The sequence below is a fragment of the Artemia franciscana genome, chromosome 16 (genome assembly GCF_032884065.1).
Source record: "Artemia franciscana chromosome 16, ASM3288406v1, whole genome shotgun sequence".
NCBI classification, from domain to species: Eukaryota; Metazoa; Arthropoda; class Branchiopoda; order Anostraca; family Artemiidae; genus Artemia; species Artemia franciscana.
The window spans coordinates 31,963,389-31,991,340 of NC_088878.1; the positions used below are offsets into that span (position 1 = coordinate 31,963,389).

The following is a 27,952-nucleotide window of genomic DNA, read 5'->3' on the forward strand; positions in this document are numbered from 1 at the left end:
AAGGATTGTATATATGATTGTATATATGTTTTTTGCAAGGATTGGTAAAGATATGACTAACTTACACACAATTTATGGTTGGGAGATGCTTGTGTATGATATCCTGTCTATGCAAGTATAACATGCCCAAAGTTACATGTATAGCCTTATCTACAATATCCCTAGCATTTAAGGATTGGTAAGGATATGATATACTTACACACAATTTCTTGTTGCGAGATCTTTGTGTATGATACCATGTCTATGCAAGTATAACATGCCCAGAGTTACATGTATAGCCATATCTACAATATCCCTTGTATGTAAGGGCGGTCGGTCATCTTCTACACTATTATCTAATTTGATGAGATCCATACCCTCACAATTTTCGGGTAACTTCTTTAAGCAGGATTTTAGGAACCTGCAAAATAGGAGAAAAATTAAAGATATAAAGTCATCGCAGAATGGAACTTGTGTTTTCCTGTCATCTATGCTGTATTTATTGAGGTCCTTTGGAAGAACCAACACCACAGATGCACCGATCTATAGACCTACAGGCAGATGCTGACTTAGATGCATTAAGTAAAGATTCTTTGACAAGAGGTATAGAATGAGACCAAAAGCCAGGGTAGCTACGGACGTATTGTTTACAAGTCTTTATTTGGAGTCCACACCCAGCTCCTTTTTTTTCTTTCTTTTTCTTCCCAAATTTGAGGTTAAAACATATCTACACTTTAGAATAGACTATTCGTTGACTGCACAGTCTACAGTGTAATAAGTCTCTAGTTTAATGTGAATTCATTGTATGTGCAGTTTTACTGGAAACCAGTTTTATTGTATTTTCTAACATTAAAGGACTAAATAAAAATTTTACATAATAAAAATTATGCTTAAAAAACATCAGGAAACTAAACAATACCTGCTAAAGCTATGCCATGTTTAACAATTATAAACACTAACATTTTTATTGGGGACAAGAGGGATCTACATTCAGAGAGTCAACAGGCATGGACTATATAATATTTTTCCCCTCCAAATTATTAGAGGGAGGAGTTTCCCCCTCCAATAAGTTTTTTAAACAATATTTAAAAAACATTGTTTTTTCAAACAGTTCGTGGTAACGAACTGTAGTAAGGAGCGACCCGGCTCAATAGTAACCAAAACTCTAAACAATTGAATTTCGATATCAATAGCTACATCAAAAGAATTGCATTTTAATGCTGATTTTAAATATATAAGTTTCATCAATTTTAGTCTTACCCATCAAAAGTTACGAGCCTGAGAAAATTTGCCTTATTTAGGAAAATAGGGGGAAACACCCCCTAAAAGTCATAGGATCTTAACGAAAATGACACCATCAGATTCAGCGTATCAGAGAACCCACTGTAGAAGTTTCAAGCTCCTATCTACAAAAATGTGGAATTTTGTATTTTTTGCCAGAAGACAAATCACGGGTGCGTGTTTATTTGTTTGTTTTTTTTTTGTTTTTTTCCCAGGGGTCATCGTATCGACCAAGTGGTCCTAGAATGTCGCAAGAGGGCTCATTATAACGGAAATGAAAAGTTCTAGTGCCCTTTTTAAGTGACCAAAAAAATTGGAGGGCATCTAGGCTCCCTCCCACGCTCATTTTTTCCCAAAGTCAACGGATCAAAATTTTGAGATAGCGATTTTGTTCAGCATAGTCGAAATCCATAATAACTATATCTTTGGGAATGACTTACTCCCCCACAATCCCTGGGGGAGGGGCTGCAAGTGACAAGCTTTGACCAGTGTTTACATATAGTAATGGTTATTGGAAAGTGTACAGACGTTTTCAGGGGGATTTTATTTTGTTTGGGGGTGGGGCTGAGGAGAGGGGGCTATGTTGGAAGATCTTTCCTTGGAATAATCTGTCATGGGGAAGAAAAATTCAATGAAAAGGGCGCAGGATTCTCTAGCATTACTATAAGAAAACAATGAAAAATAAAAATGAAAACGTTTTTTTCAAATGAAAGGAAGAAGTAGCATTGAAACTTAAAACGAACAGAGATTATTACGCATATGAGGGGTTCTAAAAATACTTTAGCAAAAAGAGCGAGGTATTTAGGAGGAGATAAATACCTTGCTCTTTATGCTAAAGTATTTTTAGTAATTTCAACTATTTATTCTACGGCCTTTCTGATTCAGGGGTCATTCTTAAAGAATTGGGACAAAACTTACGATTTAGTGTAAAGAGCGAGGTATTAACGAGGGTACAAACCCCCTCGTATACATAATACAAATATAAGGTTATGAAAGTTTGTTACGTAAGTTAATTCTTAAGTTACGTATATTTTTTACTAATAAAAATGTTCGTTAAAAATTAAAAGTTCTAGTTGCCTTTTTAAGTAACCGAAAAACTGGAGGGCAACAAGGCGTCCTTCTCCACTCCTTATTTCTCAAAATCGTCTGATCAAAACTAAGAGAAAGCCATTTAGCCAAAAAAAAGAATTAATATACAAATTTCATTTTAATAATTTATGTGCGGAGAGCCAAAACCAAATATGCATTAATTCAAAAACGTTCAGAAATTAAATAAAAAAAAATTTTTTTTTTAGCTGAAAGTAAGGAGCGACATTACAACTTAAAACGAACAGAAATTACTCCGTATATGAAATGGGTTGTCCCCTCCGCAATCCCTCGCTCTTTACGCTAAAGTTTGACTCTTTGCCACAATTCTACTTTTTAAAACAATTAAAAGCTTTAGCGTAAAGAGCGAGGGATTGCGGAGGGGACAACCCATTTCATATACGGAGTAATTTCTGTTCGTTTTAAGTTTTAATGTCGCTCCTTACTTTCAGCTAAAAAAATTAGTTTTTTTTTATATTTAATCTTCAAGTAAAGAGCTATAATGATATTCAAAACGAGAAACAATTACCATGAACATGGGGAGGGGGACATTCTTTCCCTTAGAATTTCATTTGAATTGTTAAAGTAACTTCTTAAATTCGAATGAAAAATAATTAGGATAGATAAAAATGCTCAAGCGGCTAATTATAAATGTTTTGTCGATATTAGAACTACCAAAGTATTTTCCTATTGTCAACAAAAATATTGAAAGGTGTTCCTTCAGCAAAATCGCAAACAACCTCTACAATGCTATAACTGGTGTGCAGGTGGGAGGGTTGAAAATACCCTCTGTTCATCAGGCCCAAGATAATTTATGTTCGTTTTAAGTTTTAATATTTTCTTGTACCCAAGAAGAGTTATTTGTTTGTGCGGAGGTGGGTGGCTGCAGGGGCAAACGCCCTTCAAAAGGTCAAAACTTCACTAATTACGTGTCAAATAGTCTTAGATTGGGTAACAAACAGATATCATTAAAGGTATTCTTTTCAAATATTGTTGATTGCTTGTTTACAATATATAAATTTCTAAATGTTTATTTCGGGTTTATTGTCAAGTAAGTAAAGATTTTATTTTAAAATATTTCTGTAAACGAGAAATAGGCATGAAAAACATTTTCGAATAAAACACAAACCTCTAATTTTGAAAACTTGATTGTGCGCTATTATCACATACACCATTGCAGTGGTTCTCTGACACTCCCTCATTGAAAGACTAAACCCGTTGGACTAATAGAACTCAAACTGCTCTGGTAACAAATATACAGCCAACCCCATAATGGGCAATAAAGGGCTATAATCAGAATTAATGGGCAGTAAGGTAAACCAAAAAAATACTAAATACATGGAATGAATGAAGTAAACGTAAGTACCTTTTGAGGTTCCCTCTCTCGGGGTAAGAATATATAACGACAGGCTGCCTTGCAGTTTCAAGACATACAGCTACAGGGGGAAGAATGTGTCTATGCCGTAGACAACTTAAATACGTTCCCTCCGTTAATAGTAGTGTTTTTTGGACTGAGGAAGCATGCTCTGCAATAAAATAAGGCCTTATATTAGAACATAAGTTTATATTAGGACTAGATTAGTTTAATGTATGCAAGTTTTATTTCGTAATTTTCCTACTTTATAGGCCATTGAGCCTTTGCAGAATCTCTGATTGTGTTATTGAGTTTTTTTCTGCTGTAGAAAAAAAATGTATCTGTATCTGTACATAGCTGTTAAAAATTAATTGTCATTAAAATAAAGACCATGGTACCCGGGTCAGTACTCCTATGGCTCAAGACTCGTGGTAGCAGCTTGGTAATTTTAGGGCCCAAAGGTATCTAAAGTCGGGGTTGTTAATCCCAATGCCTTTAAAAACATATAAATACCGTAGACGATCTGATATATCCCTGTACAGAAAATAAAACCATTGATTCTCTCAAGTAATAATAAAAAAAAAGCTTAATTCTTTTGACTTCATAATTTTGATGCTCGGAGGGATGTGAGGGGCGCATCACCGAATATTTATCCCTTATGCCTCCCATATGTACTTTAAGATACTTGTGTCGTAGCGTAAAGGTTTGAGAAATAAATCCTACTGTATTAAACAGTTCGCGGTAACGAACTGTAAATAAGGAGTGCCACAATCAATAGTAACAGAAACACTAAATAACGGAATTTCGATATCAATAAATGTATCAAAAGAATCGGCTTAATATTCTGATCCCAAATATAAAAGATTGATTATATTTAATGTTATCCTTAAAAGACTAAGAGCCTTAGAAAATCTTCATGATTTTCAAAAAAGGGAGGGAGCACCCCCCTTGAACAGTAATTAAAAAGAAAGCGGTGCCAATGACTCTACGATCCGTTTTAAAAAAAAGTTTCTGAAACGACCTTTTCTTGAGTTTTCAAAAGACTTTCCCAACAGACCTGAGCATTGAACGCAAAACATAACTTTGACTATGATTTTCTCAGTTTTTGGAGTATATTGGCACTTTTTATTTTATAACATATTGAATATTGTAAACATTTTATAAATATTGGCACTTTTCCGATTTTAAAACATATATTTTCACCTTAAAGGAAAATTTTGATTTTTCTTGAATATTTGACTTCCTTTAGGTTATGAAAATCCGAAAAATATTTGCCAGGAACCTGGATCGTTTTGGCGTATCAAAGGCTTATCCTAGTTCAATTCTAGGCCCTCACTTAAAGTTATTGCGGAAGGGCAGGTAAAAGTTTGAAGATTTTGTCTTGATTCAATTCAGTGTTCTGACGTTTCTTTGACGTTTTTTTGTCATGCCCGATCGTGTCTATTAATTTCAATTTTGGAAATTTTAAGACAGTCTGTCTCTCTTACAAGCTAACTTAAGCTTGCTCAGCACTCTCCAAGGTGGTTTCCAAAAATCTTGCTAATTTCAAATAAATAGAGCTCAAACAGCTTCAAATTAAGAACCTTCTGCTTCCTTCATGCTTTGTCTTAAACTAAACTTAAGAGAAATAAGGTAGACTGGAAAAAGAAATAAGAAAAGAAATGAAAAAAGAAAGGGAATAAGGAAACAGAAATCAGGTTGACAGGTGGTTTGTGGAGGAAATAGTGGATAGTAAAAAAAAAAAATGTTTCGATGAGAAATGAATGAAAGTGAATTGACTTGCTTTTTCTTATAGAAACTCTCGTTTTTCACGTAATTTTCATAGTTTCATTTTTTAGGTAATTCTCAGTCTTTTAATATTCAATTTTTGATTTTTTTTTTCATTTTGTGTTTCTTCTTCACGGTCATGTCTGTTACAATAGCCAATGAGAATCAATTATATACTGGAAAGAATTTCAATTTTTACGCTGATTCCAGACGAGTATTTTACGCTAATTTCTGTCATATTCTCTGTTAGGCTTGAAGATATTTTCGAGTATATACCTTAGAAAAGAATTTACAAAATTTGTAGAAAATTTCAAGCTCCGCCCTTATCGAAAAGCTGCCGGCTCTTTAAAAAAATAGAATCTTTTTCCACAAAATATGTTTTTCAAAGTATATTAAAACCGGGATTCTCTATTTGATAATCTAATTCAGCATTAACATAATCATCATATTATTCTTTAGTTTTAACTCATGACCCTCTTTGTTTCTTATTCGTTGTGATTGTTGTTGTTGCGTATCTTATAACCGTGTATTTCTTTGTTCTTTAGTTCCGTTTTTGACTCGATGTGATACTCGCTGTTATTTATATTTTAACCGCATATTTCTAAGCTCTTCACCTTTGTTTTTGACTCATAGTTCGCGCTGCCACTTATATTCTAACCGCATATATCTTTGTTCTTAACTTTCGTTTTTGAATAATTGTACTTTTCGTTGTCACAAATATTCTAATCGCATTTTATTTTTTATTCTTCATTTATATTTTAAACACATATTTTTTTGATCTTAAAAATCGATTTTGACTCGTTGCAGTTCTCGTTGTCGTCAGTAGTTTAACCACATATTTATTTGTTCTTCATTTTCGTTTAGCATTGCTTCAAACGTTTTTTCAATCCCTTTTGCCTTAGCTGCTCGAATTGGTCTTGTCATTTTTTTGGTCCAGGTTGTTCATTTTTACCCATTTTGAATTTACCTTTCACAGGTCGTTCTATTTATTTTGTTGAATTTGATGGTTCAGATTGTTTGTTTTAAGCAATTGTTAATTAACACTTTTGTCCCCAAGGCATTATGAAACTGCTTAAAATGCCGTAAAGCTACCATAAATCACTACCAACATCTAAATGAAACACAAGACGAAAAGAGGTTACATTAAATACCCATTCAAACGCAAAAACGAGCAGAAACTAAGAGTGGTGGTGCTGACGCCCCCGGTGCCTTATAAAGACAAGAACACAATTTGCGCTTTACTGAAAACAATTCTCTTTTCAAGCTGGGTTTTTATTTCTCATGATATTGAAAAACAAGAAAAAAAATTACCAGCATAATCAAGGTTACTGGAAGAAACAAATAACAAATGAATGTGGATTGAAGTTGACTACAATTTGACTATGAAGTAAATTTCTGTATATACTCATATCCATTCCTGAAAGTCTTAATAATTTTAGATTTATTAAAGCTAAAAAAGAGAAAACATTCAAAATAGTCTTGATTTTGATTATAAGATAAATTATTTGCTGGTCTTTAATTCAATGATTAAAATGGTTCAAAATTAAAAGTGATAAAGATTACTGGTTAAAGCTTTACTGAGCTGTTAAGCATGCGCTTGAATTTAAATCTAAAAAAAAAAAAAATCAAAGATAGCAATTTTTGGGATGCATCCTCCAGACGCTTGGAACGCGCAACATTTTTTACCAACGGCGCAACCAATTTTCTTCTGCAATCGATCCTCGCTACATAAGAGAAGAAGAGTCAATAGTCCTAATACAAATCTTACTGTTTGACCTAGAATATAAAATCAGGCAATCTTACCTGTTACAGTTTTCGCAATAACTCGAATTTCTTTTTTCATCCCAGGTCTTTTGAATGTTCCAACTAAAATTTTACTAAAAGCTCCCTCTATTTGTATAGTTGTGTCTGATAGACAGAATCTTGGCACTATTAGTCTCTTAATTCGCTCCAAAGGCTCTGATGGACGATCACTCTGAGAATTGAAAATAAGTTCAAAGGACGACTCTCCATGTAGTGATGGCGAATGTAAATTTGAACATATTATGGCTATAAATTTGGCAGAAAAATTCTTTTTAATCTGTTAGATATATTGGCTATGGAAAATTATCCGTATTGCACCATTTTAGATACATTTGAGCCAAAACTGTCGTTTTTTAATACAAATTTAAAATAAAACCAAATTTTTGAGATGGAAAATAAAGTAGAAACTTAAAACAAATGAAATTATTGCTTTACAGTCTATGGAGCATATATCTAAAAAACTATTTCAGATGAAATGACTCATAACATTCCCTACATCTGTAGGATTGAGGATAGTAGTTCTATACTAAACACTGACCTTGCTAATTTTTTTTTTTTTAGAGAATTAAAATAAATCATTATGTACACATATGAATATATTTGCTAAATATATTTATCAAATATATCCTAATATTTACGCACATATATTACTAAACATAGATTAATAAACATACAAAACGAATACTCAGATTCTTACTAAATACATGCTGACATTCACAGTGTACTATATTAACTTATATATTATATACGAATTTTTCAAAATATAATATATATATATATATATATATATATATATATATAATTTTTATGTTTAACACAACCCCAGCAGCGATGCCTCTCTGCTTTTGAGCCCACATATACCCACTACTCCTTTCTTCATTTAGTGATTTAAGTTGAACGGCGTTTCCCTCAGGGCAAGACGCATGAGCAAGTTACGTCATAATTTTTGTGACACACACATCCATAGATTCTACAACATCCCAGTCTCTGGATCTCGATACACACATTTTTCGTCATTCCAAAGACAGCCCTTTTTTTTAAACGCATCCGTATCTCGTCATTCCGAGAACAGCCAAGAGGTGCATGTTATGTATTTGGAGTTGAGAGTCACGCAATCTTACGCCACTCAGCAGATTTATTGGGAGTGACGCAATCTCGTGGGAAATGCTAGACATCAGGGTCTAGAAGTCCCGGTTGTGACTGTGAATGGAACACATGTGGGTGCTAAGTGTTGCTGCGGGTGCTAAGTTACGGGACATATATGTGGGTGTTACGTTTTGAAGGTGCACATGTGGGTGTTACGTAATGGTGGTGTGAACCTGAGAAGTTATGTAACAGCAGCGCAAACGCGGGGTGTTACGTAATGACAGTGCATACATGGGGTGTGACGCAGTCTTACACGTAGGTGTTGCGTAATGACGAGGAACACATGTGGCTGTTAGGTAACGACAGTGCACACGTGGTATATTACGTAATGACAGCGCACAGGTGGGATGCATAACCTTTTCAAGATATAGATCATTCCCATGTCTCGCTTACTAGAGTAATTAAGCTATTGATTGCGTGTTTCCTATTCTGTGAACACCTAGTTTCCTTAGTGTTACCACAGTTTGGTTATATTTGAAGTGCACCTGTCTATTAAGTAATGCTTTAGAAGAGCATAATAAACCCAGACAGTACAATTCCTCAATTCTTTGATATATGATCTTAGCATTTTTGAGGGTCCTTCTTAGACAATTTCAGAAGATGTTTTCCTAGAGAATAATAAAAATTTGTTAAATATAAAGGAGAATACTCCCTCTTAGAGAATGTTCATAGCTATTATCTTAGAGAATGATCTAATTTTGCTCAAAATAAAGGAAAATGGAGGCACAAGATATTTGACTTAATTCCAAATTTTGTTCATTTTTCTTGGTATTATTTTCTCTCAACTCCTAGTCTGTAACACTCAATGGCTGACCCATCCCCTAGCAAGCGATACCATTGGGGCCTCTATTATCCAATTCCTCCGGGAGCCTCGAAATTAATTCTGATGGGGCACTAGTGAGCAATTCCAGAAGGAGCCATAACGTTCAATTTCACCGGGGCTCTAGCCACAAATTCCACCGGAGGACGGTGAATCTTATCATTAGCGCTTATCTAGAATGATTTCATTCTCCTTTTAGGCAACTAGAAAAGGTGATAGAAAGGCGTGCTTATTTTATCCATAATTGAATCTGCCGACGAGGTAAAGAGCGTTTGATTGATTTTCGACTAGTTATGACGGTCTAGAGGTGCTGAAGGACCAAGATATGTACTTTGATGACCAAAAGATGGCAAAGTGATTGAGCAAGCTATGGGATGATGATCAAACAGTTGATAATCAGGCATGAATTTTACTGTATTGGCTTGCAAGTCACTCGATACGGCGACATGAACCTAGTTAGAAGTTTGCAAGGACCTATAACCTACGTAAAATCGCAGTTTAATCCAAACAATCAAGAGATCGCTCAATATACCCTTAAGTAGTTAATATATCATTAAGTCAATATACACTTAAGTAGTTTACTTGTTGACAGTTGGAAATTTGGCTGTGTTCATATGAAGACCCACCAAAAATAAGAAACGCACTTTTTGACGATAAAGTCACTCTCCTCCCCCAATATATACAAAAAATGATCAATCGTTCTCCATAATAGCCGAAGCTCTATTATAAAAACCTGTTCACAATTTGTCAAGCTTCAACCAAATCATCTACTCATATGAAGCGTTAGGAACCAATGCGCTATCGTGCAGCATTACTACCTCTGAAACAGGAGGCTCAATATGCGTATAGATTTTCGTAATTTTAAATCAATTGACCACCTTAGAATTTTCAAACAATAGCTTTTTGGTCGTTTTTCGGCTAGTATTGTTGTTTCACACCACGATGTGACCGGAAACACCGCTTTGCTGTGGGATAGTTTTTCCGGCTAAAACAAACGTCCATGTCAATCGTTATTTTGTAAGACAACCTGCACCCTTAGAGACCGATGCGCCACCGTACGGCATTGTTTATGAAGGACATGTTTGATAATCAATTGTCTGATCATCATCCCCAAATTCTGGTCATCATAGAACGTCTCTTGGTCCTTCAGCACCCTTACACCGTCATGACTAGTCAAAATCGATCAAGCACTTTTTACCGTGCTGGTATATTCAAATCTTGATAAAATCATCACCCGTTTCTATCACCTTTTTCAGTTGCATCAAAAAGAGAATCAAATCTTTCTAGATATTTGCTTTTGCTGCAGTTTACCAACTCCCACTGGAATTGTTTGCTAGGCCCAAGTGGAATTGGATGTTAAGGGTCTCACTGGAATCGATCTCTAGGTACCTATTGGATTTGGTTTCTAGGCCCCCGGTAGAATCAAATGTTAGGGTGGCGTTGGAAATTGCTTCCTAGAGGGTGATTCAGCCATTGAGTGTCACATGCTAGGAATTGAGAGAAAATATTACCAAGACAAAATTAACAAAATATAGAATTAAGTCAAATATCTTTTGCCCGTATTTTGCTGTATTTTGAGCAATCTTAAATCATTCTATGAGAAACAATCTCTAGACATTCGCTAAGAATGGGTATACCTATGTTTTGAACAAGTTAACATTACTTTTTAAGAAAAAATCCCTAGAAATTCTCTAAGAAGGACACTCTGAAATGCTAGGATCATATCACTAAGAATTGAAGAATCACTTTGTCTGGGTTTATAATCACCTTCTAAAGAATTACTTAGCAGGCAGGTGCACTTCAAGCATAACCAAACTCTATTAATCGAATTTTCCCCTCGGCATCTTGATTATTGCAGTAATAGCAAATGAATGATCAATAGCTTTATCATTCTAGTAAGCAGGACACGGGAATTTTCCTCGTGTAGAATCAGTCATTTCGTAGAATCTACTTCCTGAATCATGATTTTACAAGCAGATCGTCGATCCAGCTGTCTATGGCACAGTTCCATCGGATGAAAATGGGCCTTTCGAATCCAAATGATGACAAAAATCATTAGAATATAAAGGTTCCCTGAAAAAAACCACCTTGAAAGAATAAGAAATTCCAAAGAAAATTATTAAGTAACACAGATGTGTGTACCACCATTACGTAACATCCCATGTGTGTGCTGTTATCACGTAACACCCAAGTATGCCTCACATCATTACGTAACATCCACGCGTAAGATTGCGTCACATCCCATGTGTGCACTGTCATTGCGTAACACCCACGTGTGTGCCTCGTAACTTATGTAACTACTAAGTCATGTAAGACTGCTTGTCCCTCAACTCCAGTCACGTAACATGCACCTGTTGGCTCTCATCAAAATTATGGATACGGGTGCGTTTATAACTAGGGCTGTCGTGGGAATATATGTGTCGTGGAAACCAGAGATTTGGATGTTTCGGCTCTCATCAAAATTATGGATACGGGTGCGTTTATAACTAGGGCTGTCGTGGGAATATATGTGTCGTGGAAACCAGAGATTTGGATGTTTCGAAATCCATGGATATATGTGTCCTAAATACCTATGACTTAACATGCGCCTGCGTCTTGCCCTGATGGAATCGGCGTTCAACTTAAATCATTAAAGGAAGAAAGGAATAGTGGGTATGTGTGTGCTCAAAAGCAGACAGGCGTCACTACTCACCGCCACCCCATGGCTGATCTGTATGGACCATAAATAATAACATGGACAGTCTAGAAAATTGAAATTGATGTAGTAATTTGTTAAATAAATCTTCAGATTAAATAAAAAGTTCTGCCTCAGACAACATAGCCTGCTTTTTATATGACGAACCAGGTCCCATTAAATAGTTATTCCTACCATCTATGACACTAAATGGTTTTCAAATTGTAATTGTTGAGAGCTTCCTTATGTGGTTTGTAGCAATCCAAGATTTTAGTTACCTTGACACCATAAAGAAAAATGATTAAAATTTCCACGGGAACCATTTCCTGGGGACTGTCTTAGTCAACAGGCTAGAACTTCGTTTAGTTACCGGAGTGCAAGTGGGTTCAAATCCTCTCAATGTTGTTGTTTTTAACATTTTTTTATAATGTGTATGGATAAAACATTTGCTTACATATTAAAGCAAATACTATCTTACCAATTCATTTCAACAATATAAAATCTGTTATAATTAGTATTATAACCGTTTAATGGCTATTCTTCGTTCGTGTATATGAGAAGAAATATATAGTGAAGTCAACTCGCGTGTTTCATCACTTGAATGTAACCTTCTAAAGTAGCCTTCCTGAAAGCGGTGTCAGTCCACGAAAAATTAGGATGGGGAGGTTTCAAAAGCTAGGGGGTGGGTATATTAGCTTTTTTCCGTTTTTCTATGAAAATACCTAAAAGTAGCACTTTCAATGAAATTATTTTCAAAATTTCGGGTAGAAGGGGGAAAAGTATATGGGTCACATGCCCTCTCCCCCGCACATGAATAATTAAAATGAAATTTACACATTAATTTTTTTTTTGGCTAAATGGCTTTCTCATAATTTTGATCGGACGATTTTGAGAAAAAAAGGAGCGCGGGAGTAGGCCTAGTTACCCTCCAGTAACTTGGTTATTTAAAAAGGCAACTTTTAATTTTTTACGAGCGTTTTTATCAGTAAAAATATACGTAACATACGAATTAGCTCACGTAACGAACTTCTATGTTCGTATGTTTTTATTACGTATATGAGGGGGTTCACCCCCTCGTCAATACCTTGCTCTTTAGACTAAAGCTTAAATTTTGCCCCAATTCCTTAAGAATGACCCCTGAATAACAAAGGTCGTAGAATAAATAGCTGAAATTAATAAAATTACTTTAGCGTAAAGAGCAAGGTATTAGAAGGAGGTGAGCCCCTCATATGCGTAATAATTTCTGTTCGTTTTAAGCCTAAATGCTGCTCCTTACTTTCAGTTGACATGAACTTTTTCATATTCATTTTTCATATTCATCTTGCGCACCCTTCATGGATATTTTCTTCCCCCAGCACAAATTCCTCCATGGAAAGCTCCCCCCGCATAAACCCCTCCCCTTAACCCCTCTCCCAACCAAAAAATCCGCCTGAAAGCGTTTGTACACTTCCCAATAACCATTACTATGTGTAAACACTGTTCAAAGTTTGTAACTTGCAGTCCCTCCTATGGGGGCTGTGGGGGAGTAAGTCGTGCCCAAAGACATAGTTATTAGGTTTTTCGGCTATGCTGAATAAAATGGCTATCTCAGAATTTTGGTCCGGTGACTTTGGGAAAAAATCAGCGTGGGAGGGGGCCTAGGTGCCCTCATATTTTTGGTCACTTAAAAAGGGCACTAGAACTTTCAATTCCCGTTCGAATGAGACCTTTCGTGACACTCTAGGACCACTGGGTCGATACGATCACCCCTTGAGAAACAAAAACGAAAAAACAAAAAAAAACAAATAAACATGCATCCGTGATCTGTCTTGTTGCAAAAAATACAAAATTCCACATTTTTGTAGATACGAGCTTGAAACTACTACTGTAGTGTCCTCTCATACACTTATCTAATGGTGTGATTTTCGTTAAGATTACATGACTTTTAAGGGTGTTTCCCCCTGTTTTCTGAAATAAGGCAAATTTTCTCAGGCTCGTAAATTTTGATGAGTAACTTTAAACTTGACGAAACTTATATATTTAAAATCAGCATTAAAATGCGATTCTTTTAATGTAACTATTGTTTTAAAATTTCCGTTTTTTAGAGTTTCGGTTACTATTGAGCCGGGTCGCTCCTTAGTACAGTTCGTTACCATGAACTGTTTGATCATAGTTTATTTTTTTCTCTTATTCTTCTTTGCTGTCTGTATTTTTATGTCGTTATGTAAATCAAGGCTATGTGATTATGTGTAAGGATTAATTAATTAAGCCACCGCACTTTATGTCATTTGATCTTTTAGTACGTCCATGTTTATTTTGTTGATTCGTTTTTTGGGACTAATAATTAATTGATATTAATTAATAAGTGATTCATTAATTGAGCCACCATGCTTCATCTCATTTGATCTTCCAGTAGTGTCCATGTTTATTTCGTTGATTCGATTTTGGGACTAATAATTATTTAACAATTAATTAATTATTTAACAATTATTAATTAATAAATGATTAATTAGTTGAGCCGCCACGCTTTGTGTCATTTGATCTTTTACTAGTACCTATGTTTATTTTGTTGAGTCGCCTTTTGGGACAAATAATTAATTAATATTGATTAATAAATGACTAATTAATTGAGCCGCCGCACCTAACTAATAATCAATTATTAATTTATTGATATTAATTAAAAAGTTATTAATTGATTGAGTCACCGCACCTTATGTCATTTGATCTTTTTGTACGTCCATGTTTATTTTGTTGAATCGTTTTTTGGGACTAATAATTAAGTGATATTAATTAATAAGTGATTCATTAATTGAGCCACCATGCTTCATGTCATTTGATCTTTTAGTAGTGTCCATGTTTATTTCGTTGATTCGATTTTTTGGACTAATAATTATTTAACAATTAATTAATTATTTAACAATTATTAATTAATAAATGATTAATTAATTGAGCCGCCACGCTTTGTGTCATTTGATCTTTTAGTAGTACCTATGTTTATTTTGTTGAGTCGCTTTTTGGGACAAATAATTAATTAATATTGATTAATAAATGACTAATTAATTGAGCCGCCGCGCCTAACTAATAATCAATTATTAATTAATTGATATTAATTAATAAGTTATTAATTGATTGAGTCACCGCACCTTGTGTCATTTGATCTTTTAGTACGTCCATGTTTATTTTGTTGATTCGTTTTTTGGGACTAATAATTAATTGATATTAATTAATAAGTGATTCATTAATTGAGCCACCATGCTTCATGTCATTTGATCTTTTAGTAGTGTCCATGTTTATTTCGTTGATTCGATTTTTGGGACTAATAATTATTTAAAAATTAATTAATTATTTAACAATTATTAATTAATAAATGATTAATTAATTGAGCCGCCACGGTTTGTGTCATTTGATCTTTTAGTAGCACCTATGTTTATTTTGTTGAGTCACTTTTTGGGACAAATAATTAATTAATATAGATTAATAAATGACTAATTAATTGAGCCGCCGCGCCTAACTAATAATCAATTATTAATTAAGTGATTAATTGATTGAGTCACCGCGCCTTTTGTCATTTGATCTTCTAGAAGTTCCCATGTTTATTTTGTTGATTATCTTTTTGAGAGTAATATAAACAAAAGAATAATCAGTCAGATTGGTGTTAATTACAATAAACAATTCAGAAATACGGTTAAAGCCTTTTCTAAGCTTTGTCATTCTTTACGTTGTGTCAGAGGCTGAAATACATTTCTGTTCATAAGAATACATATTTTACATCAAACTCCAATTAGTATTAAGATGCATGACAGTTGACAAAGAAAAGGGAAATGTCATGATCAGATCCATGCCATATACAAGGGAATGAAAGGATATTATAGGATCCCTCACCTATTTGAAATAATCGTGCTTGAGACAGCCCTCTCTTTCCTCATTACTAAGCTTTCTGAAAAGTGGAAGCAAGATATTTACAGTTAGAAAGCAAATACAATCGTTCGAGTTTTAATTAGTTATGCTGGAAAGCATTGAATCCAAAGTAAAATATTTGATAGAGGCTTTTCGGTTGATATATTCAGAAAATACATCAAACAGTTTTGAATAAACAGTGGTATAATATTCGGATACATAGCATTTTTCCACAGATAAATATTCTTTAAGTTCTATAAACCTTTCCAAAAGACGATTGAAGCGCAATAAACAAATAAAGAAACTAGCACGAGTGCTAGCAGTAGTTTTAGTAGTAGTAGTAGTATTAGTAAAAGTAGAAGTGGAAGAAGTAATAAGGGTAGTAGTAGCAGTAGTTTTTGTAGTAGTAGCAATAGTAGTAGTAGCAGCAGTTTTAATAGTAGTAATAGTAGTAGTAATAGCTGTAGTAGTAGTATTAGACTTTGACTAATACTAATCTGGATTAAAATATAATAAAACAAATTGTCAAATTGTCAAATTGTCAAATTGTCTACATTGTCTTGGGTAGAGTGTGGGGGACGAGTTTAAAATTTGCAGGCAGAGTGTGGAGTGAGGGGGTGTTAAGTAGTTGTCGATTTTTGACTTTGGTAGGGGAAGACATAGAAAAAACATAAGCCCTTCAAATTATTACTTTTAATGCTCCTGGCCACCTCCTATGGATGGGTTGATCATTGAAACTTTCCAGCGGTTTTATAATATTGAAAGTTTAAAGCTCTAGCGTCTTTTTTAACAGTCAAAAGTGACTGGGGGGAATGGCTGCCTCCTCTTCTTATTTACTACCCAGATGCCCCATAGCCCTTCCAAAAGGCATCCAATAAAAATTATTTCGACGGTAATTTTGTCTAAAGTAATCAAAAAGGTTTGATAAACATTCCTATTAGAATGACACTGACACTTTAAAGTGGTAAAAATTTTGAGGTAGGTATTTAGTTTAGAAACTGTGAAAGGTCTAACAGGTATACTTCAGGGGTTAACATAACCCCAAATTCCCAAGGAAAGTGACCCTAAATTATAAAAGTTTTCTATTGTTAAAAGTTAAATTCTTATAGAAAAGCTCTTCGTTTGACCAACGTTCCTGGAGTTTCTGAAGGGTATAACTAGAAAATCATATGGGTAGTCGTTACGAGTAACCTGAGTAAATAGCAAGACGCAACGTGCATCCGAGTTTTCAAATTGTCTGTATTGTCACAGGAATAATGTGGGAGATTAGTTTAAAAGTTTCAAGCAGTGTTTGAAGTGAGGGGAGGGGGGGTCAAGTAGATGTTAAAATTTGACTTCGCTAGAGGAAGACATAGATCAGAAGATAGTATATTTGTCCAGATCATTGAAATATAATATCTGCAATACCTTGGCAACAGGCTGGGAGAAGAAGTGGAAACTTTCAGGTACTTTTAGGAGGAGAAAGGGGGAGGATGGGGCAAGGAGACTTAAAATCAATCGTATATTAGAGGGAAGGAGAACGGACTAAGCAAATTTTCACTCTGGTCTACCGAAACTTTTTTTCACTGTAAACTCCTATGGGACTAGCCATTCCAATGTTAAATAGCGAGGTAACTTAGATGACATGATACGTTGCTAGGTTATCAAAATGACATGTCTGCAATACCTTAAGACACCTTCGGGCATCAATGTGAAACGTTCTGGAAGCATTCAAGGGGCAAGCACATCTTACATTTTGACTACTTGGAGGGGGAAGAGTTAAACCAAAGGACTATGTGCATTCACATGATTGAAATACTAATTCTTCCACATCTTGGGAACAAGTTGGGGAGTGAATTTGAAAACAAAGTACTGTTGTTGAAAGAAAGGTGGATGGCCAAGAAGAATTCAAACTTTGTGTTTTCGGGAAGGAAAAGGGGGTTGAAAGGCTTATATTTGATTCTAGAAACATTTTTTTGCCCTACAAACTCCATTAATATTTTTAACCTATGTACGTAAAGTAGCAAAATAACCAAAAAGGCACTATGCGTTGCTAGGTAATGATAATATCATACCTGCACTGTCGTAGAAGATCAAGTTATTACTTTCGAAGAATTTTTCGGTGGGGGGGGATTGAAGTATCTACGTCAGAAATTATAGCTTGGAGCAAAACATCGCTAAACATATTTTGTCTCAAATCTGCCGAAGTGTTATGGCACTTATATCCTTGTAGGACTAGAATCCATCCATGGTAGAATTGAAGTACACCAAATTTATCCAGGTTAAAAAGAAAGGGTATCTACATTATCTCAAGAGCAGCTTAAGAGGTCGAGTTGAAATTTTTAGTAGGTACTGGTCAAGTGAACCGTAACTTTTGACTTAGATGGGGGTGAAGTAAATCTAAAGACATAATGCATATCCCATCTATCAAAAGATCATATTTGCAATATCTTGGGAACCACAAGGGGGGAGGGGATGGTGCAGCTCAAAACTTCAGGCAGTACAGTTTTGGGGCAAGGAGTCATTAATTTTCCTGCTGTCTCCAATTCATCTGAAAGTTTTTGCAGTTGAAGCAGCAATTATAATTACAATTCTTCCACGTGTAATACCAAGATAAATCCAAAAACAATGTGCGGTTTATTACTATCCAAGTAGCGTACCTGAAATATCTCTGTATTGGATTGGAGTATGAAGGGAAAATTTAAAGGGAATGTTAGGGGGACCCTGTAGACCTTACGTTTTTGAGAAGAAGACAGAGACAGAAGGAGCCTACAAATCTATTCTCTCCAATCCATCGAAACCTCCTTGCACTATAGTAATCTATCACACATTCAATCTATTTATGGTTAAACAGTGATGTACATCTAAAGACACTATTTGTTGTCAGGTTGTCATAGCAGCATTTGAAAGCCTATAAACATTTGATGCCCACTCTTTTTAAAACGTTTGATACTGCAAGCCACTGATGGACTAGAATTTATTCATGATGAAGTAGCAATACAAAATAGAAGAAATCACATGCCATCAGCTATCAAAATAGCATGCCAGCTTTATCTCAGAACGTCTTGTGGGACTGAGTTGAAATTTTACGGGGTATTAGGATGCCAGGCTCACCTTGAAATTTAACTCGGTGAGATGAAAGGATGTAAATAGAAAGATATTGCATATCCATGTCATTGAAATTACATATGTACAATATCTTAGGAATGACAAATGGAGGTTGAACAGAAACTTCTGAAGTGTTGTCGGGAGGAAGGAGGCAATGGTCATTTTTTGTATTTTTTTTATTCCTTTTTTTTTGATCAGCTGAATCACTATCATTCCAGGCCAAAATACTTAATGGATTGGAATAGACAAAAATGCCTAGTCTTTCAACTATATAATCAGCATTAAATGATGCTCATAACTTTCTTGGCCAAAAGGACCCCTAAAATGAAAGCAAATTTGAAAATAATTATGGCTCCATTGGTTTGTTAAGGCCCAAAATTAGCCCAAATTGTGTTTGCCTCTGATAAGTTTGAACCTTGCAAGTCAAGTAGACAGGGTCACGTAGACCTGAATGAAAAAAAATATTTTGAAAGTTGGTTCTGTCTAGATATGAACCAGGGCCAACAAAATTTTAAAACAGGTAGGATTAGACTTTTAATGCATTGAGATAAAAACGACAATATTGCCTAAAGACAATGTAGAAAACTGGAAACTGAACAGAATCGTCACAAAATGTAAACAAAGGAGACACTTCGTAGATGCATCGATTGATAATATCCGCAATATATCCGCAATATATCCGCAATATATCTAGGGCTATGATAATATCCCTCAGCATATTTATTTTATTCCTGGAAATCGCACATAAAACTTGTTTACGACAGGTATGACCGGATCAAACTTGTTCCAACACTTCCTGGTGGCTCACTGCCACAGGTTTAGTTTTTGCTAGTAAAATAATGAAATCTTCAAATTTTGTCGCAAAATCTTACCCTTTCCAAAATGTTCTTTATTCTTTACTTTAATCTTTTACCATTTCATAAAACATAACCATTTAATACGTTTCCAATATTTCGGTTTGTTAGTCTAAAATAGCTAACCATAGCTAACCAATCTAACCGTTTCCAAAATATTCTTTATTATTTGCTTTAATATTTTACCATTTCATAAGACATAACCATTTATTATATTTCCAATATTTCGATTTGTTAGTCTAAAATAACTAACCAAAGGAAAAAAGAAACACACGAACTCAAAATGAAAATGTAAACATTATTTTTAGTGAAATTACATTTTCAAAACATTATTCAAAAGACTTTTGTAAATGGAAAAGTTTGATGAAAAGACATCTTCCATAACGCTTTCGACTAATATTCTTTTACCGCATCTGCATCTGACAAAATGAATTTACAATTTTCTGCTACAAGCAATAACCATGGAAAAATTTGTATTTGAAGAAATGAATAAATATTACAGAAAAAGAAGAATAAATATCAACTAAGCTTATGCTTTTTCTACTGCGAAAAGAAATACGAAATACATCTGTAAGTAAGCCAAATCTTTTTTTTTATAAAATGGGTTAACCTGGGTATTGAGTTTTTTCAATTTAATATATTATTTTATATTATTTTCTCTAATATTTACCAAATATTTCCTTCTTTTAATTGTTTTAACCCAATCCATCTCCCATCTCAATATCTTATCAGTGGTAAGATATCACCATTCTCAAAATTAATGCCTGCAAACATGACTGAATTGTTTACTTACCTTCAGTTTGCTTTAAGTGTTGGTTGCAAACTTTGAGGCACAAGGCAACCATTTTAAAATTGTATAAGAATGAACTTAAACCAACAAAAAAAAAATTAAATAAATTTGAATTTTTCTGGGTAAGGCGAGCCTTGACCCAAAGATTCACCCTTCCTGTGTGGATGTCTAGTTCTAAATCTGTGCTGTAAAAAGAGAGTAGGGTGGTGTAGAATGTATGTATAAGGCGTCTAAGGATGGCGATAACCCTTTGTTTCATAGGACTTGCACCAATATTTTTTTGGATTTCTGATATGACCTGTGGAGTAATCTTCTCTCAGTACGATTCACCGTGTAAATGATGATGAAGCAACTAGTACCACTTGTAGCACAGATTAGACCTGGTATTCGGGTTGCGATTCCGGTTGTATTTGAACTTCCAATATACTTTCGACCCTTTTTAGTGTCAAGACAGTGATTCAAACTGAATACGTGCAAACTGCCACTATTTAATAACCAAAGTGCCAGTCACTAGTGATTTTTAGTTTGGAAATCGGTGATTTCATAGACAATGAAATTTTTGAACCTTTGATTAAACTGGGTGATTCGTCCAAAAAATAACTTGGAAACCAGGTTACAATACAAAATACTGATGAATATGAATATACGAAATACAGATGACAAGTCATCCGTGTTTTTTTATACGACACAATATTGCAATACCTTTCCTTTAAACTGTCAGCTCAACATAACAAATAATTGGCATTGTTCCCTTAAGACTACCTACAAGACTGTTACTGGAACTTAACCCCCTTCTTGGAGTAGATTCTTATACAAAATGATTACGTTTTGGATATTTTTACACTGGACAAAACCTAAAAAGTGTTTTTTTTCCTTCTTTCAAATTCAACCCAAATTAGGCTGACAACTCTCCCATTCCAATCCAATCAAAATCCTAGTTTCAGGCCTGAGATTCGTTATATTGGCAATTTAAATAATGTTATCATACCTGAGAGCTGTATGACATCATACTTTCTGCTCTAGTGCTGGCTGCTGGCGATTCATAGTAGTTTCCACAACCCCGAGGCTCAGATCTTATGGAAAACGGTGAAAATACGGTGGTATAATTGATAGCTGTTTGCACCTCTCCATTTGCTAGGGTAACTACAGTTGGAACCGGGTTTGACATATAGTGTCCAGTTGAGCCTGTATGGTAGTGATTCGACGAAGGGCTTCGACTGATGTTTGGCTGTTCTTTTTGATAGCTGGTAATTGATGCATAGCTAGCACTTCCAACACTTTTACTCAATTTTCCTTGAAATGGGATCAGATCAGTTCTTAAATATATGTTTGACATCGAACGGCAGTTTGAGGGAGTTATCCTAAAATAAAGACAGTTCTAGAACACGAAAAAAATAGGTTAAAGAACAAAAATTCAAAAATGTTTTAAGTAAACAATGAAAACGACATTTTAGTATTTTTTTAAAATCAGTTTTAAAATAGGAGTCCTTAATCTAATTCACTACCGGATAACACGAGCATTAAAATATCGGAGATGTAGGCAGCTTTGCGTATAAATTGAAGGGGTCTTTCAGCCCCGTACCCTCTCAAAATCTTCAATTTTCTTTAATTTGCAACATTTCCTACACAATTTATGTCTCTTCTGTTACTTATAAGTCCTCCACAGTATTTCTCTCCCCTCCACTAAACTTCTGCACAGCTGTCTTGGAGAAGAACAGTGAACGAGTGACTTCTAGAGGCCCCGGACAAAAAGACAGAAACACAACATAACTACACAGGAGAAAATGAGAGGCAAAGAGCAACAAGAGGTAAACTTGGAAGTCAAAAGCGAAAAAACACAGATTGTTACTTTCTCCTAGTATGAGACTAGGTTTTTCAGTGAATTTGGTATGGAATTTTAAAGCATTATGGATATATAAGGTGACCTTGCAAACATTTGATTAAGCGTTATATTCTAAATTCTAAAGCACCTTTATTTAAAAAAGTTTTTAAATCACAAACTTTTTTAGTTTTGAATCACCAAGTTCAATTTATTATAAATAAAACCATTTGAATTCTATATACTTTTTCATGGTCTTTAATTGTAGCTTAACTTAAAGAATACTTTGTTTATAAAGAAAAAAAAAAGAAATAAAGGTAGCAACTGGCTACCATCAGAAAATACGAAAAAGATTTTGATACTAAGACGCAACAAAATATAAGACAAATTCTATACCCTAAATTTTCTCAATTTTTTGCCAATAATAATTAACTTATGGTTCTAGATTTATGAAAGGACCTTAAAATATTATAATGCGAATTAGAGCTTTTATCAAATATATACAATCCTTTAATAGTCTCTCCTATCGTAATGTTCTTAATATATTCTCTTCTCACTGAAAAGGGTTCCTGCTTAGAGATCTGGCCATTACTGATAATCGTATTGTTTATCAAAGTTTGTCATGGTGGTATTGTGGATGGAGCTAGGATTATGGCTGTATCGCGAAATATGCTTCTCTTTCAAATGTACCTGTGTGACTAAATAGGTAAGCCAGAAAAAAGCCTTTAACCTGAAATCTCTGCCTTGAAAAAGCACCAAACTAATGCCAAGTGCTGGCAAAATTTGCTATTTTTTATCACAACCAGCTTCAGCTTAATTTAGTAAAGAGCTAATGAAAAGAATAATTGCACTTTTCATTTTGTCTGATAAGTTAAAAAATATCATATTAGCTAGTTACTTACATACTTACTTGTTATCGAGACATATTTTAAATATGTTAAAAACGACAACTCATGAAAAAGAAAAAATAAATAATACGGCGTTGGACTTTAAAGTCCCTACTGGTGGTGCTGATCTCCATTTCATCGCCCTTCAGTCAGGAAGTACGATTTGGGCTGTAAGCCAGCATCCTTTGCTTTCGCACAACCTTTTTGTTTACCTTCTCCAGATTCTTCCTTATCAAACAGTTCGTGGTAACGAACTGTAGTAAGGAGCGACCCGGCTCAATAGTAACCAAAACTTTAAAAAATGGAATTTTGGTACCAATAGCTACATCAAAAGGATCGAATTTTAATGCTGATTTTAAATATATAAGTTTAATCAAGTTTAGTCTCACCCATCAAAAGTTACGAGCCTGAGAAAATTTGTGTTATTTTAGAAAATAGGGAAACACACCCCCTAAAAGTCATAGAATCTTAACGAAAACCGCACCATCAGATTCGGCGTATCAGAGAACCCTAGTGTAGAAGTTTCAAGCTCCTATCTACAAAAATGTGGAATTTTATATTTTTTGCCAGAAGGCAGATCACGGATGCGTGTTTGTTTGTTTGTTTGTTTGTTGTTTTTTTTCCCCAGGGATGATCGCATCGAACCAGTTGTCCTAGAATATTGCGAGAAGGCTCATTCTTACGGAAATGAAAAGTTCTAGTGCCCTTTTTAAGTGACCAAAAAAATTGGAGGGCACCTAGGCCCCCTCCCGCGCTAATTATTTTCCCAAAGTCAACGGATCAAAATTCGGAGATAGCCATTTTATTCAGCGTATGCATTCAGCGTATCATTCCTCGATGGCGTTTTCAGGAGGAATTTTTGGTTGGAGGCAGGGGTTGAGAAGAGGGGGATATGCTGGGGGAGCTTTCCATCGAGGAATTTGTCATGGGGAAAGAAAATTTCCATGAAGGGAGCGCAGGATTTACTAGCATCACTTAAAAAAAACAATGAAAAAATAAATATGAAAAAGTTTTTTTTCCGCTGGAAGTAAGCAGCAGCATTAAAGCTTAAAACGAACAGAAATTATTACCTATACGAGGGGCTCACCTCCTCCTAATACCTCGCTCTTTACGCTAAAGTATTTTTAGTAATTTCAACTATTTATTCTGCGGCTTTTGTGATTCAGGGGTCATTCTTAATGAATTGGGACAAAATTTAAGCTTTAGTGTAAAGAGCGAGGTACTGACGAGGGGGCGAACCCCCCTCATATATGTAATAAAAACATGAGAATACAAAAGTTCTTTACGTAAGCTAATTTATAAGTTACGTATATGTTTTACTTATAAAAAGATTCGTAAAAAATTACAAGTTCTAGTTGCCTTTTTAATTAACCGAAAATCGGAAGGCAACTAGGCTTCCTCCCCCGCTCTTTTTTTCTCAAAATCATTCGATCAAAATTATGAGAAAGCCATTTAGCCAAAAAAAAAAAAAATAAATATACAAATTTCGTTTTAATTATTCCTCTGCGGAGAGCCAAAATCAAAACATGCATTGATTCAAAAACGTTCAGAAATTAAATAAAAAAAAACAAGTTTTTTAAATGAAAGTAAGGAGCGACATTAAAACTTAAAACGAACAGAAATTACTCCGTATATGAAAGGGGCTTTTCCTTCTCAACGCCCCGCTCTTTGCGCTAAAGTTTTTTACTGTTTTAAAATGTAGAGTTAAGAGAAAGAGTCAAACTATAGCGTAAAGAGCGGGGCGTTGAGAAGGAAAAGCCCCTTTCATATACGGAGTAATTTCTGTTCGTTTTAAGTTTCAATGTCGCTCCTTACTTTCATTTAAAAAACTTGTTTTTTTATTTAATATCTATTTAAAGCTGGACCAACTTTGAATGAGTTTAAAGAGTCACGCCACTGACCTGCACTCCAAACAAAATAAACAGCAGCACCAGGATTTGAACCCCAATCCTCACAACCGTATTGGCTACTTGTTAGAAATCCCTCCCACAAATGAAAATTCTAAAACAATAACGTAATACATATACATTAAATTAATAAAATTTACCCTCTTCTGAGCTTCCTTTTTCTTGTTAGAAGCAGTGCAACAAGAGTAACAAGCAATGAAATAGAGATAACCGAGCAGATAATGGCAATGACCATCATGATACTGTTCTCGACTCTGCTGGTGCTTTGCATCCCTTGTTCAAGATACTTCCTTTCTTCGTTGAAGTACAATGGTGGCTCTGCTTCATCTGCAACAAAGTCAAGTGATACAACTAAAATTTGGAGAATGCTTGTGATTTTGTTGTGAATACCCAAAAAAGCTGCCGTGACTATTTGGGGAGAGGAGGCTTATTTATAAAACAAACAAAAATTAAACTGTATATGAGGAGCCGTCTCTTCTTCAATACCCCTCTTTTCACGCTAAAGTTTTCAAGCACTATTAAAAAAGTTAACTCTTCTAATTAAAAGGTCCTTGTGTTTCAGAAGTCCTTCTTTAAGAATTTAAACAAAGGTCTAACCTTAGCGTAAACATCGGGTATTAAGGAGGTGGCACCTCACTCATATACGGAATAACCGTTAGTTTTAATGTTGCTCCTTACTTTCAGATAGGAAACCTTTTTTTATTTAATTTATAATCATTTTTCAAAATAATACCGGGAAACCCGTTTTCCACTTTGCTTCGGGCCGTTTGCTTGTTTTGTTTTGTTTATTTCAAACAGTTCGTGGTAACGAACTGTAGTAAGGAGCGACCCGGCTCAATAGTAAACGAAACTCTAAAAAACGGAATTTTGATGCTAAAATATACATCAAAACAATTGAATTTTCATGCTGATTTTAAATATATAAGTTTCATCAACTTTAGTCTTTTTCATCAAAAGTTAAGAGACTGAGAAAATTTGCTTTATTTTGGAAAATAGGGGAAAACACCCCATAAAAGTCATAGAATCTTAACGAAAATCACACCATCGCATTTGGCGTATCAGAGAACCCTATAGCAAAAATTTCAAGCTCCTATCTACAAAAAATGTGGAATTTTGTATTCTTTGCCAGAAGACAAAACACGGGTGCGTGTTTATTTGTTTGTTTGTTTGTTTTTTTTTTTTGTTTTTTTTTTCTTTTCCCCAGGGGTCATCATATCGACCAAGTGGTCCTAGAATGTCGCAAGAGGGCTCATTCTAACGGAAATGAAAAGTTCTAGTGCCCTTTTTAAGTGACCAAAAAAATTGGAGGGCACCTAGGCCCCCTCCCACGCTCATTTTTTCCAAAGTCAACGGATCAAAATTTTGAGATAGCCATTTTGTTCCAAATAGTCAAAAACCATAATAACTATGTATTTGGGAATGACTTACTCCCCCACAGTCCCTGGGGGAGGGGCTGCAAGTTACAAACTTTGACCAGTGTTTACATATAACAATCGTTATTGGGAAATGTAGAGACGTTTTCAGGGGGATTTTTTTGGTTTTGGGAGTGGGGCTGAGGGGAGGGGGCTATGTGGGTAAATCTTTCCTTGGAGAAATATGTCATGGGGGAAGAGAAATTCAATGAAAAGGGCGCAGGATTTTCTAAAACTACTATAAAAAAACAATGAAAAAATAAACATGAAATTTTTTTTCAATTAAGGAGAAAGTAAGGAGTAGCATTGAAGCTTAAAACGAACCGAGATTATTACGCATATGAGGGGCTCTAAATATACTTTAGCATAAATAGCAAGGTATTTAGGAGGAGATAAATACCTCGCTTTTTATGCTAAAGTATTTTTAGTAATTTCAACTATTTACTCTACGGCCTTTCTGATTCAGGGGTCATTCTTAAAGAATTGAGACAAAACTTACGATTTAGTGTAAAGAGCAAGGCATTAACGAGGGTACGAACCCCCTTATATACATAATAAAAATATAAGAATATAAAAGTTTGTTACGTAAGTTAATTCTTAAGTTACGTATACTTTTTACTAATAGACACGTTAGTTAAAAATTGAAAGTTATAGTTGCCTTTTTATGTAACCGAAAAATTGGAGGGCAACTAGGCCTCCTTCCCCGCCCCTTATTTCTCAAAATCGTCTGATCAAAACTAAGAGAAAGCCATTTAGCCAAAAAAGGAATTAATATGCAAATTTCATTTTAATAATCTGTTAATCTGATTCAATACAAAAAATTCAATAAGATTGGACAAGTCCTATGGTGGAGAGCCAAAATCAAACATGCATTAATTCAAAAACGTTCAGAAATTAAATGAAAAAAACTAGTTTTTTTTTAACTGTAAGGAGCGATGTTAAAACTTAAAACGAACAGAAATTATTCAGTATATGAACTGGGTTCTCCCCTCTTTAACGCCTCGCTCTTTACGCTAAAGCTATTAATTGTTTTAAAAAGTAGAATTGTGGCAAAGAGTCAAACTTTAGCGTAAAGAGCGAGACGTTGAAGAGGGGACAACCCATTTCATATACTGAATAATTTCTGTTCGTTTTAAGTTTTAATGTCGCTCCTTATTTACAGTTAAAAAAACTAGTTTTTTTCATTTAATATATCAATAAACCCATCTCTCTCTCTGCAAAAAAGAAAAAAGACAAAGAAAAATCGCCTCTGCAAAATGATCCCAAGGAAATTACCCCCTAACAATTCCATCCTTGCTCTAACTTCAATCAAGAAAGTTTTCTTGTTCATGATTCCGCCTAGAAAATTCTCCTTTATTTTTTTATTTATGCCGGAAATGACCCTTTTTTCCCATGGAAAAAAAACGGGGA

General features: G+C 34.7%; 1 protein-coding gene across 2 annotated transcripts in view; it reads right to left on the reverse strand.

Annotated features, from left to right (window-relative positions):
* The window catches only part of LOC136037347 (tyrosine-protein kinase Drl-like), a 227,572-nt gene that overhangs the window by 47,729 nt on the left and 151,891 nt on the right, over positions 1 to 27,952 (reverse strand). For both annotated transcript variants that reach the window (XM_065720022.1, XM_065720021.1), the window contains 5 exons: positions 25,271 to 25,457; positions 21,506 to 21,878; positions 7,271 to 7,442; positions 3,713 to 3,872; positions 200 to 400 (listed from right to left, as the gene is read on the reverse strand). In XM_065720022.1, coding sequence (XP_065576094.1) covers positions 200 to 400; positions 3,713 to 3,872; positions 7,271 to 7,442; positions 21,506 to 21,878; positions 25,271 to 25,457 — 1,093 coding nt within the window. The remainder of the gene's footprint in view (positions 1 to 199; positions 401 to 3,712; positions 3,873 to 7,270; positions 7,443 to 21,505; positions 21,879 to 25,270; positions 25,458 to 27,952) is intronic.